A 15,603-nucleotide genomic window follows, 5' to 3' on the forward strand; every position below is an offset into this window, starting at 1 on the left:
ATGGCCTTGCCCATGGCTCCCCGGGGAAGAGCTGAGAGACCCTCCCACACGGCCCCTGGGACCTCAGTCCGTGCTGCCTTGCAGAGCTGAGCTCCTGCAGAGCCCCTGATGACAGGCCCGCTCTGTGCACTGAGGCTACTTCTAGTCCAGGGATGCTCAGCCTCGGCTGCACATGGAAACACCAGGGGGCTTTAAAAATTACTGCTGCCTGGCTCCCGCTCCAGAAAGTCTGACAGTCTGGGGTGGGTGCTGCCTGGACATTAGGAGTTGTAACAGCCACAAGTGATTCCAGGAAACAGCCAAAGGAGAGAATCACTGGCTTAGTGAAAGAAATCAAGCATGTACACAGTTCTGGAGGGCCAGCTGTGCACCAGGCACTGTGTTGGATGTTTTACATGCATCTCTTTATTTCCTCCCCACAGCAATCCTGTGCAGTGGGAGATATGATCCCCATTTTACAGATAAAGAAACCTAGGGCTCATAGAGGTTAAGTACTTTGTCTAAAGCCACACAGCACGTAAGTATATGAGCCAGAATTTAAATCCACATTAGTCTGTCTCTGCAGCCTACGTTCCTAGAAACCTGCCATCTCCTGGTGGAAGGCGCATGAAAGTGGTAAAAGTCTCTCTTGCCTTCAGACCTGACGTGGTCCCTTTTAACTAACGGTGTGTATCCTCTGTGCTGTGATCAAGGGCCTAAATAATGCCATGGATCTGGAAAGCCATCAGACTGCACCTAAAGGCAGCCTGAAGATCCACAAGGACTTTTCCAGTTCCAGCTCCAGCTTCTTAAGTCTATTTGTCACAAAACTGCCTCCTGCTCATTTTGCTGGATGTCTCCTCTGGCATTCTAAATGCAGCATGGCAAGTGACAAATGTCCTGAGTGGTAGGGAGGTCCTTGGACTGTGATCATGTTGGAATGAATGACCACCTGGAAGAGACTTAATAAAATTCCCAGCATCCACTGTAAGCCGGGAGTGAAGTTCTCAGGAACTTAAACTAAGAATCTTAAGGGCACGTTTTGCTCTCGGCTGGGAATGCTCCCTGGGAGGCAGCAAGATCAGGGGAAAGAGCACGGACTTCATGGTTAGACCACCTGGGAGCAGCTCCAACGCCACCCCTTCCTAATTGCGACTGAGAAAGGTGCTTAAGTTCTTGAACCCCTTCTCCGTGGATGACATGGAGATTAAAATACCTCGCTAAGTGGGTTGTTGTGAGGATTAACGAGATAATCTATATAAAGAATGTTTGGCACAAATAGGTGCTCAATTGACAGCCGTTACTATCATAACTTGCTTTGCCATAAACCTGGTCAAAGGGCTGTTTTTCTTCTGTAAATTCTCTTGGGTTGATTTTTCAGCTATTATATGACAAATAAGAATAAATATTCTTATTTAGTCACAAGTATTGATAATCAGTTATTTATCTTAGTAAAAATATTCTAATTTCATTACAAGGTCATCGCAAAGTACTGTAGTCTGATTTCCAGTCTAGAGATCTGCGTGTTTGTCCACAGGCGTTTCCCATAAGACAAATTCCTAAGGTTCCATGTTAGGATGTACTGGAAGGAGCCCCAGAAAAAAGAAAATGGTTGACGTTTGGATGTTGGAATTATTGGTAATTTGTTATCCATTCTTTAAAAAATCCATTTACTGTTGTAATACTTGTACAGTACTTGAAAGAAAAAACCAGTAGAGCCCAAGAGACAAGCAGTAAAAATGAACATTTTTGGAAAAGCTACCATGGACAAGCATTAAGCAGGCACATGCATATCTATGAAATCATTGAACTCCCCAGGTAACTCTCTGACGTACCTATTATTATACTCATTTTAGGGGTCAGGAGACAGAGGAGAGGCTACAAAACTTCACAAGATCACTCTGCTAACAGAAAGTGGATCTAAACATAGGTCTGTGTGACTCGGGGACATGTGCTCCTTCAACAGCTGCGTGCCCCTTAGAGAGCAACTAATTCAAGTGGCTCAGAAAAGGATGTGTCCTGCCTGGAGTCACAAAGCTCAATAGCTTCAGTCCTCAAAGTTACAGGTTCTCAGGTATGTTCTTTCTTTGAGAAAAATTGCCATCTCTAAACATATTTTTATTTATTTATTTTTTGGGGGGTAAGATTAGCCCTGAGCCAACATCTGTTGCCAATCCTCCTCTTTTTGCTGAGGAAGACTGGCCCTGAGCTAATATCTGTGCCCATCTTCCTCTACTTTATATGTGGGATGCCTGCCACAGCATGGCTTGACAAGCGGTGCCCGGTGCCACGTTCACACCTGGGATCTGAACCGGCGAACCCTGGGCCGCCGAAGCAGAATGTGCACACTTAACCGCTGCACCACCGGGCCAGCCCCATTTAAACATACGTTTTAAAAAAGAAAATACAAAATGTTCAAATAAATCTTTATTGAATAATTTAGGGGAGACATGCAATATTATCAGAAAATGCCTTGATAATAACACAAAGATTTTTTGCCCCCTCCCTTCTGAAAGCACTTTGGATGCGGGATACAGTTTCCGAAGAGGCATTGCGTAAATGTTAGCACCAGGAAGAGAAACACTAGGCACCACCCTCCTCTGAAAGCAGATCAAATCGGTAACACGTGTAGGTGTGTCTGCTTAATGGGGAGGGTGGAGAACAAGACCAAAGATGACTCCGTATCAAGTGAAAAACATCTTCATACACAGCTGAACATATGCAGATGCCATTAGAGCAATGCAAGTCACATGCAGATGTCACCTGGCAGCTTGGTACCTGGCTCTGTACAAACACTAACTGGCTTCAAGACATAGTCGGACACATGATTGGCTGGGGTGCAAAGGGAAATTTGAAACCCATCGTGTGGTAAGTTTGCAGCATGGAGCCTATACAGAGCATTCTATGCACAATGGAGTATGTGCTTGACGTTGGCTAACTCACACACTGGGCCCCAGAGAGAAAACTTAAAACAATGCAGTATTACCCAAGATAGATTGAAATGAATAGAAGATGTCCCAGCCACCGCAAAATGGAGCGAAGATTCATGTCTGGAGCTGGAGATGAAAAATAGCAAATTCAAAGTCTGTGCTATTATGCCATGAGTGAGGCACTTCACTCATTTACAAAAGAGAAAGGTTCAACACTCTAGTGACTCTGTGCAAATGCAGAATGGCTCTTGGACGAAAAATCAATGTTCCTATTCCTCGCAAAAATATTAACAATGCCTTGAACAAATACCTCTCTTCAAGGAGTCCAGAACATTCCATGCATTTCTCCTCATTATTTCCTGTTCCTTTCTCAGTCTCACTGTCTCGCTCTGTGGGCAGGTAGGTGGGTGGTACTCCAAGAGGAGAACACAAGGCGAGACCAGCTGGGAGCTGGACGAGAGCTCATGGATGGCCCGGCAGGAATTACACTCCAGTGCCCGCTGCTGTGCCTGCATCGCAGGCTGACGCAGGTCTAACTGGCGCAAAAGTGGAAAAAAGACCAAGAGTAGGAGAGAACAAAGGCAGCTCGGCTTATTACGAGAAAGAAAAACTTCCACTGCCCTTGTGGATTTATAACTCCCAGACGGCAAAAACCTAAAGCTCTGTCTTAGGCTAAGAAGCCTTGAGAACAAGAAATGGCTGCTGTTGGGGGTTGGAAGGGGCACACAAAACCTAAAGTTAAGCAAAGTCAACTGCCGCGCGTTTCCTCATTGAATCTAGAAAGTCAGAACCCTTGTTGTAACCCGAACACTAAAAGGATTTCGGCCTTTTTTGGTTGATCAATTTGTCCCCTAAAGCCAATTTATACCACGGAGTTCCACTGCAGCCAGTGAATGAGGCTCTGAACAATTACTGCCTGACCTCCTGCTGACCTCCGCTAACTAGGTGTTCGTGGCTCCAAATTTTTCTGGCCAGTTTAGATGGGTGACAAATTTGTCAGCCAGATTGTTCTTCTTTCACCAGGAGTAACTGTCAGCCAGGCTTTGGGGGAAAACACCCTTCTCCCTTGATATTAAGAAATACACGAGGCCCCCAGACCTGCTGACACCAGACACTTGACTCAGCCCTGAGGGAAGAAGCTGTAACAAACTGAGAGTGTGACTGAGCCCCACACAGACCCCAGGAACTGCCCGTAGGCATTCTTGTTCTGCTGAAAATTCAGTCCGAAAAGGAAGATGGTAATACATGAAAATAAGCTATTTGTCTTTGTTTTTCTACATAGACTATATGTAGGAATAGCTACTTCACACGTATTTTAAGCAAAAAATTCAAATTAATAATTTCATCACTTCATGTTTTCAAGTTTTCTCAGATTTTTCCCTTTAGTACATTTCTTAAAATGTAACATCCCCCACTCCATACATATTCCTGTAGTTTTCGTATCTTGGTAATATGTTCTCAATTCTGTCTGCACAGAAAACTGATGTGCATTCCTAAGTCCCATCTACAGACTCAAGGATAACCTGTTCACCGTGTGATTCTGTACATTGGTCTTCATTCACCAGGCTGCTGTGAAAAACATATTTCTCCCCTGATGAAACAGAATCCAAGCTTGTATTTTATGGTAGACAGACCTTTACGGTATGTCAGCCCCACAGTCAGTCCTCCTTCCCCATCACAGGATGGTGCCTCCTGACAACACGAGAGCCTCCCAGCCCAGCTGAACAACTGCAACATGCACCGTACCCACTGAAGGTCTCACTGGCACTGGTAGACAGTTAAGATGTGACCATGTCACGGGGGAAAGAGGATGAAAGGACGAGAGGGGAGAAACAAAGAGCACATCTATGAGTGCTCTCCTCTTCTCAGGAGTTGGAAACTGAACAGCGGCCTTACTCTTCACTTTCACTAAGTATGGGATCCAGGCATTTGCACAGACGTATTCAATAACATATTCTAGGGGTGACAGTTTGGTTGTGTCAGCATTTCTCTTACCAATGCCTATGTTTAGAGTTCCTTATGCAGTTAAAAGTGCTGCAGGCCAAAAATTGATATGAAGATCCTGAGGCAAGAGGGAAGGAAACAAACGAAGGAAGCATGCACTTTCTTTGGTATTTGCATTACAAGATAAATTCAAAGATCCATTTTAAAGTATTATTGGGCTTATTTCTACTGTTTTTCTTTGCTTATTTTGGTATGAAGGGTAAAAACCCAAGTTTCATTAATGGCTTCTAAGAAAATCCATGTCTATGATTTTGCTTTCTGACAGTTGTCCTTAGAAGTGAATCAATCAATACTGTGTTCTGAGGGACAACCAGGCCAAGCATCTCACGAAGCAGAGAGGCCTAAGAGAAATAAAAGCAGTACCTGCATGAGAGCTCACAGTGCAGATGAAGTTATATAACACAGAAGGTTAGCATCTTTTCTTCAAGAGCTGTACAAGGGAAAAAGTTGAGTGTAAGTTCAATTCTAGTGAGTCAGATTTAATTATAACTGCGTTGGGAAAACTAAACAGATAAAAGTATCTTACAGTCTATCCTTTACAATTTTAAAGCATAACACAACAGTGTGTGTGTGTTTGTTTATATCCACATTTTCACATATTGGACTAAAAAATATTTGTTTACAAGGGAAACAAAGCCCAAACAAGTAGATAGTATAAGTGAGTACAAAATGTAATAGACTAGAATGCAAACTGAATACCTAAGTACCAAGAAGCTGAGGAACAAAGCGTAAATTAGATCCAAGTGGGGTTAATTAGGGCAGGTTGTGTTTCTTTGTGTACATGCTGCTTTGTGCAACACTGCACTATACAACACTCCAGGACAGCATGAGAGATGCAGACTATGCAAATATAGTCTGACATCGAACCACCAGAGGACAAACATTATTAGATAATTTCATCCTACTCCAGAGGCATGGAAGCCAAAATGTAAACACTTCTAAAGTCACCTCTTGATTATCCACATTCATAGAAGGACAGGGCAAAGGCACTGATAATCCAAGAGTTGACAAATGGAAAGATCATGGAGTTGGCTTCAGAATGCATTTATTTTTGAATATAGGTGTATCTAATGCTCAAGGAACTCACAAGTCTGCTATAAGGAGTTAGAAACCTTTCCACCATTTGATTAGAGAAGCTGAAAGCATAGAAAGTTAAGTGATAATCTCAGACACATTCTTAGATTGGTTCTATGGGTTCTCCTATAACCGTGCACAATATAATTTTGGAACTTGGCATAGAAGCATGGCATGAACAAATAACCTAGTCCACAGTTGGGAATATTTGAAAGCAATTTTCAAAATCTCTAACTGAGCACTGCATCTCCCTTTCAAATGCTGTTATCTCTTCTTGTTTCAGTTGTCTCACCTTTTAACTTTTTTGTGGTCTCTCTGCTCCTTTCAATAAATTCATCTTTCTTATTCTCATCTTTATGATATTGAGCAATTTCTTTATTTCTCTCCCAAGGTCTGCGGCTTCACTCTCATGAGCTGTCCTCTGAACCTTGCTCTAGATGTTCTCCTTGAAAGCTCTTGCCCATGAATGTTTCAAATAAAATCTCATCAAAGTTTCTTCCATTCCCGGTCTAAATTGGACAAACTCACACAGCTAAACTGGATGGACATCACAAGCTTCCAGCAGAATTAAAGATATTAGGTACTCCTTGCTCATAATGCCAAATGACACTGGATCCTTCCCCAAACCTATTTTTGCAATCTACAACCCAAGATCACAAACATCAAAGAATGAGCCAGAGCCACGCAAACCCCTTCATTCTGATTTCTACATATCTAGAATTAGTACAATATAATGGACAGGTAAAGAGCAAGTGCTTCAAGTCAAATCAAATTGGATTCGGATCCCAGTACCATTACTTACTAGATATGAAATCTTGGCAAAGCTCCTAAACTCCTCCAACCTTTCTTTCTTCATCTGTAAAATGGGGATAAAAATAGTACCTATCTTAGGGGTGCCATGAAAATTAAGAGATAATGCAGGTAGGATGCTAGGCACAAGGTGCTCAACAAGCATTCGTGATTATTATTAAAATATTTTGGATTTATGAAAATGAGCTGATTCTAATTTCTTGGTCTTTAGCACCATAGCTTAGATCTCAATATTGAACTAGCTTCTCAATGTGATTTTCATCTTGTCAAAATAGAACTGTTTTCCACTATTGATTTAATTTTCCAGCGGCATTTTCTGCCTGTAGGTTGAGGTACTATTTTGAAATGTACAGCCAACACCTAGCCCGAGTGATCATATTCTGCCCAGGTGAAAGTAAACTCCCTCTTGATGTTGGAGATTGCATATCTGTATCTACGTAATAGTCTGTTCAGACTTAAAATGTTGATCAGTGCTGCCAGGCACTGTTGAATAGAGCAGAGGGTGATAGGGTTATTATGGCAGGAAGAGAAATGAACAGTACTTAACGAACTTGCATTTCAATTGAGCAGAGTTTTTAATAAAAAAAACTTTTATAAATTCTTTTGCTCAGCAACAATAAAAAAAGGAAAAGAGCACTCAGCTGGGAACAATAGCTAGTCAGCTCATAAAAATCATTAGAAGGAACATTTTTGTCTACCATGCCCAGCAATTTCACTGGTGGGCAACGATCCAGCTCACTTATATTCCACCTAAAAAATGAGTCCAGAGGACCTTCTCAACTTTTTCAGCTAATAAATTATACTAACAAAAATTCTAATTTCCTAATGTGTGTAACTCCATCATAAATAAAATTTTGGCTCATAATTCATGGAATGTTTTTGACAAGAAGATGATACTGATCTGGTGTTAACAGGATATGCTCTTTGGGTTGCCTTTCCATTAGGAGGCAGGCACGATGCTGACACATTTATTCAGTGCCATCAAATCATCCTTGTAGCCAGAGGCTTTTATCCAGGAGGTGACTGCTGGGCAAGGCGCAGAGTGCCAGTGGACGGCCTGGTTCCCACTGTGCGAAATGAGCTGGCCTACTTGGATATTCAACTTCTCACTGCAGTCTCGGTAGCTCATCTTAAGGCGGTTGAGTCAGAGAAACTTCATATTTTTGACATTAAGGGCCAGGCTGATTCATCTTCTCCCACAAATGTCATTAAACTACCTTAAGCTAATTGCTAAATGTGGTGAAGATATGTCATTAAAAGCTCTTTTCTGTGTTGAAGGTTCCTCATGACAACCAAAGGATTTCTGTACTTGGATAAAATGTTATTTCTAATGACCCTGCTGAGTAATCACAAGCATGCCTAGTAATACAACCCTTAATATTTCTTAATTCAAAACTATCACGCAAAATAAAACAGCTTCTATGTTTAAGAAGCTGGTTTTTTTCTATTTAGTTTTGAGCATACTACACATTTTAACAATGAACTTATTTTATATCTTTACTGCCTGACATATTAAATGTTCAATATTTGCCGAATGACTAAATTGCATCTCAAACCAAATAAAGGAAATTATTTGAAGACTAAATAAAACAATGTCTTCCACAATCAATATAGTTTTTTCCTTACTACACTCTTTACTTTTGACTTTATGCTAGAGATCGGCACCATCAACTATATAGTCTAAATGGCATTCTGTGCTCGCCTTTAATTAACTGCCCATTTGACTTACACTTTCTCTGGAATCTGGGAAGTAATTGTTTTGTTTTTAAAAGGTCTTTCCTGCTCCCTCAGATTGCATTTAAGATGTAAGAATAAACAGAAACTGCAATATCAACAAGAACTTAATTAAGAAGAATATGCAATGACAGCAAATATGTAAAAGCAATCTTTACCGAAGATAGGTAACCATTCAAGTAAGCTTTTTACAGATATTAAGGAGTTGAGGGTGGGTAGCTGTTTAAAATCCAATTTTATAAGTACATTGCCATTTAGAGAATGACTACTGAATTAACATCTACCTAAAATAGGAGTTGTATCATCTGAAACTACTCTAGCTAGTTGCACTTAAATTCTACATTGCTGAAACTTTTTTTAAAGCAACGCCTGCACTGATTTGATTAAGGAGGGAAAAAAACATCCCAAACCTGCCCTGCCACATATTAAAGGTGGCCACTAATTCTTCTGCAGCCCCCTATAAACTCTCCCTTTGAATCTAGGCTCTACGACTGTTGGAACAATGGCCAGTTTTCAGACCCAGGCTGAGTTTGCAGCTTCCTTGTCTCTCTCAGACCACTTTCTCTTGTAACACAGCCACCATGGTGTGATGATGTTCTTGGAGCCCTGTGGAGAAGCCTGTGTAGAGAGGAACGGAGGCCCCTGGCCAAGCCCAGGTTAACCTCCCAGCCAACAGCTAGTCCCAACTTGCCAGCCACATGAAGTGGCTCCTCCAGCGCCCCCTGATGCCGCAAGGAACAGAGACAAGCTTCTCTACCATGTACTATCCAAACTGCAGATCAAGAGTAAAATAAATGATTACTGGAACACACCTCAAACCTTAATTCAAGGTATTCTAAAAGATTTAAAAAAATTAAATGGGGCAGTGAAAGAAGGAATAATTACATTTTTTGAGCATTTGCTATGTGACTAAATGCTTTACATGCCCTTACTCCCTACAACAATCTTATTAGATAGGATTATTATTTTCTCTATTTTACAGATAAGGCAATTACACACTTGCAGATTAACTGCCCAAATTCATGTAATAGGTGGACAGTATTCAAACCAGATCTGTCTGACTCTTGGGCATATGCTGGGCAGGAAAATGGGAACTAAGGAAATTCCAAGCTAATGCTGGGGACTCAAATTCTTATGAACACATTGCACATTAAAAAATATGATGTCGATTTAAAGCTGTGTCCTGAGGGTGCCCAACACTTCTTAGCATAACTTTCAAAATTAGTGGTAACATTTTTTGAAGCATAGTATCCAGAAAACATTTTCTTAGTCCTTACAGCTCCATGGTGTTTACTAAGTGCAACAGCTCCATACTAAAGAGAGGTTACAAGATGGAAGACCAGGTTCTTGCTCTAAAGCTTCTTGCATTTTAGTAGGAGAAATAAGGCATGTTACACAAAGCGTTGTTTCACAAGGTACCAAGTTGTAAGTACAGGAAGTGAGGAATAAAGTGCTATGGGACCTTATTCACTCATTCCACAAATATTTATTGGGTGCCAATGTAGTCGTGAATGAGAGAGATGGTTCTTGCTCTCAAAGGGCGGAGGATTCCTGATATTACTTTTGCTGGAAGCACCAGAAAAGGAGGGATACATTTTAGCTTAGCCTTGAACTATATCCCTAGGCTTTGGGCATGTGGAGATCTGGGAATTAGGAGGGCATTCGAGGTACAGGGATAACAGTGAGCAGAAAAATGAAAAATACCGAGGCACCAAGAAAATGAGGACAGGCGCCGGGACTGTACACCAAGAACCATATTTTAGTGACTCTAAGATTCATTAAGTCAGGCCATTATTTTATGTACCAAAAGAAAAAATACTTAACATTCACAGCAGTGGCTCTCAAATAGAGGTGATTTTGCCCTCCAAGGAACATCAGGTAATGTCTGCAAACATTTTTGGTTGTCACAACTGAAGGGGTGCGTGCTACTGGCCTTTAGAGGTACAAGCATGGATGTTGCTAATTATCCTACAAAGCACAGAAGAGCTTCCCACAAAGAGGAATTACTCAGCTCCATATGTCAATATTACCAATGTTGAGAACTCCCGAACTACAGGATGTCATAAATTGAAAGATGTATCTACAATATTAAAAAAGTATTTTAAGATAAATGAAATACAGTAGCTCAGCTTACCCAAGATGAACCCAGGATCTGTAAAGAAGAGTACTGGAGAATAATGCTGGTACACTGTATCTGAAGCTGTTTTCTCACCTTTGGATTAAACTGATGATGACCCGGGGCTGTTTTGAGAAAATTTAATGCAGTGTAAACTATAGGGCCAGACAAGACCACGTGTCTATCCCTTGTTTTTGAAAAACTCTGTACTCTAATCACACTAATTAATATATTCTATTTCTGCTAATTCGGACTGACCTGAGGGGAAACAACTCTGATTCACCAATCATATGGTGTATCTCTTATTGTTTTTCAAGCCCAGCTCTATGCCATTTATTCTATGAAGCTCCCTCTGATGCTCTCACTTTAAAACATTCTTTTCTTCTTTTGAACTTCGTTAGCATATAATCTGTATCTCTCTAATAGTATTCATGTGATTTATCTTTCCTCTAAATCTAAGCTCCTTTGGGTCAGATCCACGACCGGTTCACACCTGTAACTCTCAGAGGATCCACTACAGTGTCTTACACATTATAGGTGGTCAATAAATATTTGTAGAATGAATAATTGAATAAATATACAGTACCAGAAGACCATAATTAAATACGAATTCCTCAGACTTCTACTGGCTCTTTCAGTCTTTCCTCACAGGGCTCATTTTGTAAATCTTTAATCATTTCAGTAGCTCTCTAAGTTCTCATGCTTCAGCTACAGGGTCTCCAGAGAGAGCAGAGTTCTTTAAAAAGTCCTAGCCATTACTTTATAAGACACCATTTAGTAAATTCCATTAAGTTTCAGATCATTTCCCCATGAGGTGGCAACCAGTGTTTGGTTTCAAAACATTTAAAGCACCTTACATAGGCAGAGTACTAAATTCCTCTAAGGAAACATTGTGGGTAAGAAGCATAAGCAGTAAAAAATAGAAGCAGTACGAAAATTTCTATTCATTGCTCATAAATCCCAGTTATATTACTGATGATCACACTTTTGAGGTGGGGGTGATATACTTAGGACTAACAGAATAAAAAGCCTTAAAAAAGGAAGAAAATAAGGAAAAAGATCAGTTATAGAATTTTAAGTTATTTCTTTAAAGATGATAAAATGACAGATTATTAATCTTTTATTATTATATAGCTTAACTATGGAATAAATATTGTAATAGGTACACGTATGAAATTATGAAGGCTAGGGTTTAGATTAATTTGCAGAATTCTTTTTTTTAAGTTCCCCCTTCTTTTCCTTCAGAGTGGTCCTTGAGTATCAATCAATGTTTGGTGGTTGCTTCCAGCAAGTCTTTTGCTTCATTTATTTTGGTTGCTAAGTAAGGAGATCCACCTGCGAGAACAAAGAAAAATAAATGCATTGAACACATTTCATCACTGACATTTTAAAAAATTTCAAATTAAAAAAAAATGCTCTTAATTAGAATTCTCTGATATTTTCCCACATATTCATCCTCTGACAAATTATTTTATAAGCTGACTAGAAACCACAACAGCATAAATTAAATTTGTTTAGTGAAGCACTACACATCCCCAACAATCAAAGATAACCTCTGAGAAGAATAATGAAAGAAAGTTATGATCATGAATACTTTGAAAAACATGCAAATTTTTCTTTGGTCAGACATCACCCTTTACCTATCTGACCAGAGAATTTTCTGAAATTAAACGGATGGTTAGGTAAATAAAATAATGGTCTTCTCCAAGACTTTTTTTCTAAAGAGAAGAATATTCATCCATGAAGGAGGGTATCTTTCTGAAGGAGATAAAGCAACCCAAGGGATCTTTCAGAGTCTTATCGAACCCTATATTTTCATAAAAATAAAATACATGTTAGAAAAGGCAACTATGTACTATCTAGTTCTAAAAATCATATTAGTAATACATATGAAAGATAATAAAACTAATGTTAAAGGAAATGCTCCCTGTTCTCTGAAATGATCCTATTAGAATACTTATGGAGTACAGTCTTAGATTTACTATGCCCTAAAATAAAGTCAGTTCTTTTTTAGAGTTCTTTGTATCTTTCTAATGCAAACACCAAGAGGAAAACTGAGGTGAATTTCAAATTCAGAATCATTATTAATCACAAACAGAACCTATCTAACATACAAAAATACTAGCCCCAAACCATCACATAAAAGCTATTTAAGCATTGTATGCCTTCTGACTTCCAGTCCTGAGCACTTTCATTGCTTAATGCTCTAGCTAACAATCATATTACAGTTCACCAGTCTCTTTCTGTTTTTATTTTTTATCATTCCCTTGAGTACAAACCATCTATAGCTATTGAAAACATCATAAGACCTCAGTAGCTTACAACAAATCAAAAATATCTAGATGGTATTGGTATGTAAATTGTCCTGACTTTATCTAGGCCTTTTATTGATATCAATAAAAGGCCTAGATAAAGCCACCCACTTTATAAAGGAAAAATAAAGCACAGAAAACAGATCAACAAACATGGTATTGCAGTAGAAAGGGCAATGCTGGAGGAAGCTATATTTAGCTTTTTGCCCTGGAGCATACCACTGACATTTTCATATCAAGATCTGAATCGAGCACTTTGGGACTGTATCATAGAGTATCCTTAAACATACATACATAAGAATTACAAATGAAGTTGATTAAAGTTCCATACGTATTTGGTTAGGAAATAAACTGGTTTTATGATTATCTTTCAAAATGATCTTGGATAATGTCAATCTTGGTAAGCTGTTTAAATTTTTAGAGTTACCATGGTAATGCCAGGCATCTTATATGTCCTTAACAAATATTAAAATGTTAATTGAACTCAAACATAATCTTTAATTGACTGATAAGCATTCTGGATATTTAAATCACAGGCCATGATACGCTCATTTAGCAGACAGAAAAAAAATCAAAGGCACAGAAAATCGAAAGTGTCAGTAAACATTATATTTATTGATGGCAATGTCAGAAAAAAATTGACAGTTTGTTCAGAATTACACTGAATTACCACTCACCCTCTTTAAGTTAGAGAGACACTGGACTTTTAATTTATGTGCATGGTAGAAACTGGTTTGGCTCTCATTCTATCTTCCTAAAACCTGGAAAAGTTCCTAAGTCAAAAACAACAATTGTTATATTCCCTTCTGGTAGTGTTGGATCCAAATTAGGATCTATCAGTAAACGGCAATCTTGTGAGATTCAGAAGGCTGAAGTGAGAAAGGCTTTCTTGCTGGGCCTCTTTATTATTACTACTAGCAAACAAGATCATGGTGTAGTGGCAGAAGCAACTACGCTTTTGGTACAGTTCCAGTGGCAGTCTATGAGGTAAGAGCCTCTCTGACAGAGCAACTCTATAATTATTTGGGGGTTCATTCTTGTAGGCCAAGTCTAGAATTTATTCCTTAGACGTTCCAACAATTTGTAAGCACTAATTCCCTATACTTAATGCTCTCCTGCTTAAAATATCTAGTTTCTGGCACTGAATCTTGACTAGGACACATATCCTATATTAATAGAAATAAAATACTTTTGAATCTTTCAACCCTGCTCAAATTTCTTGGGGGAATCATCTGGATTGCATTTAATTAGAATATTCCTTTCTCACACTTGATCTCTACCTTTGTACTCCCACTAAATACTCCTGGAGCTGTTCTGCTTTTAGTTATCAAGAACTATTATGCTTTAGTTCAACCATCTCATTGACACCAACTAGAAGAGTTGAATAAAATATAACACATTAGTATGAAAGCACGGGAGGTCTACCAAGTCAGTCAGGTCTTGAGGGCTAAGATCTTAGAGATAAAGGAAATGCATTGTGGGGCCGGCCTGTGGCTGAGTGGTTAAGTTCACGTGCTCCGCTTTGGCGGCCCGGGTTTTGCCAGTTCGGATCCTGGGTGTGGACACAGCACCGTTCATCAGGCCACGCTGAGGTGGCGTCCCACACGCCACCACTAGAAAGACTCACAACTAGAATGTACAACTACCTACCGGGGGGGAGGGTTTTGGGGAGAAAAAGCAAAAAAAAAAAAAATTTGGCAACAGGTGTTAGCTCAGATGCCCATCTTTAAAAAAAAGAAAATGTATTGTGATGAGATATGAAATGCTAGAAAAGACATATCTAATCTATAGTAGCAGAAAATAAAATGGTGATTGCCCAAGGGGTAGGGATTGGCAAAGAAAGGGGCACCAGGGAACCTTCTAAGTTTTGAAATGTTCTGTGTCTTGATTATGTTAGTGGTTACATGGATGACATTTGTCAAAACTCATCAAACTGTGTATTTAGATAGATAGATTTTATTGTATGTAAATTATATCTCAATATAGTTAATTAATAAATAAACCAGCAAACTAAATGTTGGTTACAAGAGATTTTTTTTTTAAAGAATATAAAAAGACATATAGTAACAGAAATAAAGCTGGCAATGCTATACTAATTATCAGATGACGTACACTTTAAGGCAAAAGCAATATTAGAGACAAAGTGGGAAATTTCATAGTGTTAAAAGGGTCAATCTACTTATAAGACAAAGCAACCGTAAATTTGAATATACCTAATAATAGAGCCTCAAGATATATAAGGAACAAATGGACAGAACCAAAAGGAAAAATACACAAATCCACAATCAGTGGGAGATTTAATATACTTTTCTCAGTAATCCATGGAAGAACAATTAGACAAAAAGAAAAACTAATAAGAATATCAAAAAGTTGAAAAACATGAACACACTTGATCTAAATGACATACATGAATGATTCCACCCTACCAGTGTGCAATACATCTTCTGTTACACTGCACGTGGAACACTTACTGAAGTTGACCATGTGCTAGGCTACAAAGGAAGTCTCAACAAACTTCAAAGACTCAAATCACAGTAAGCAGTGCTATTGGTTGTGTGTTCCATGGACTAGAGCTGGTTTACAAGTGTTGCTGGACCGCAACTAGATAGGTTTAGAAATTGAGAATAAGTATTTAAAAATTATT

At 39.2% G+C, this 15,603-nt stretch overlaps 1 protein-coding gene across 4 annotated transcripts in view; it reads right to left on the minus strand.

Annotated features, from left to right (window-relative positions):
* DNAJC15 (DnaJ heat shock protein family (Hsp40) member C15) overlaps positions 1–15,603 on the minus strand; it is a 107,375-nt gene that overhangs the window by 17,401 nt on the left and 74,371 nt on the right. The window contains exons 6-10 of one of the 4 annotated variants that reach the window (XR_011527877.1): positions 11,814–11,982; positions 10,666–10,772; positions 6,790–6,843; positions 6,280–6,496; positions 2,394–5,343 (exon numbers count right to left, since the gene is read on the minus strand). Coding sequence is in view for 1 of the 4 variants with exons in the window: in XM_008534523.2 (XP_008532745.1) it covers positions 11,912–11,982 (71 nt within the window). In the remaining 3 variants the exon portion in view is untranslated. Of the gene's footprint in view, positions 1–2,393; positions 5,344–6,279; positions 6,497–6,789; positions 6,844–10,665; positions 10,773–11,749; positions 11,983–15,603 lie in introns of those variants that run through there. The other 3 variants (XR_011527879.1, XR_011527878.1, XM_008534523.2) reach the window with 3 other exon arrangements.

The sequence above is a fragment of the Equus przewalskii genome, chromosome 16, assembly GCF_037783145.1.
Source record: "Equus przewalskii isolate Varuska chromosome 16, EquPr2, whole genome shotgun sequence".
In the NCBI taxonomy this organism is placed as follows: Eukaryota; Metazoa; Chordata; class Mammalia; order Perissodactyla; family Equidae; genus Equus; species Equus przewalskii.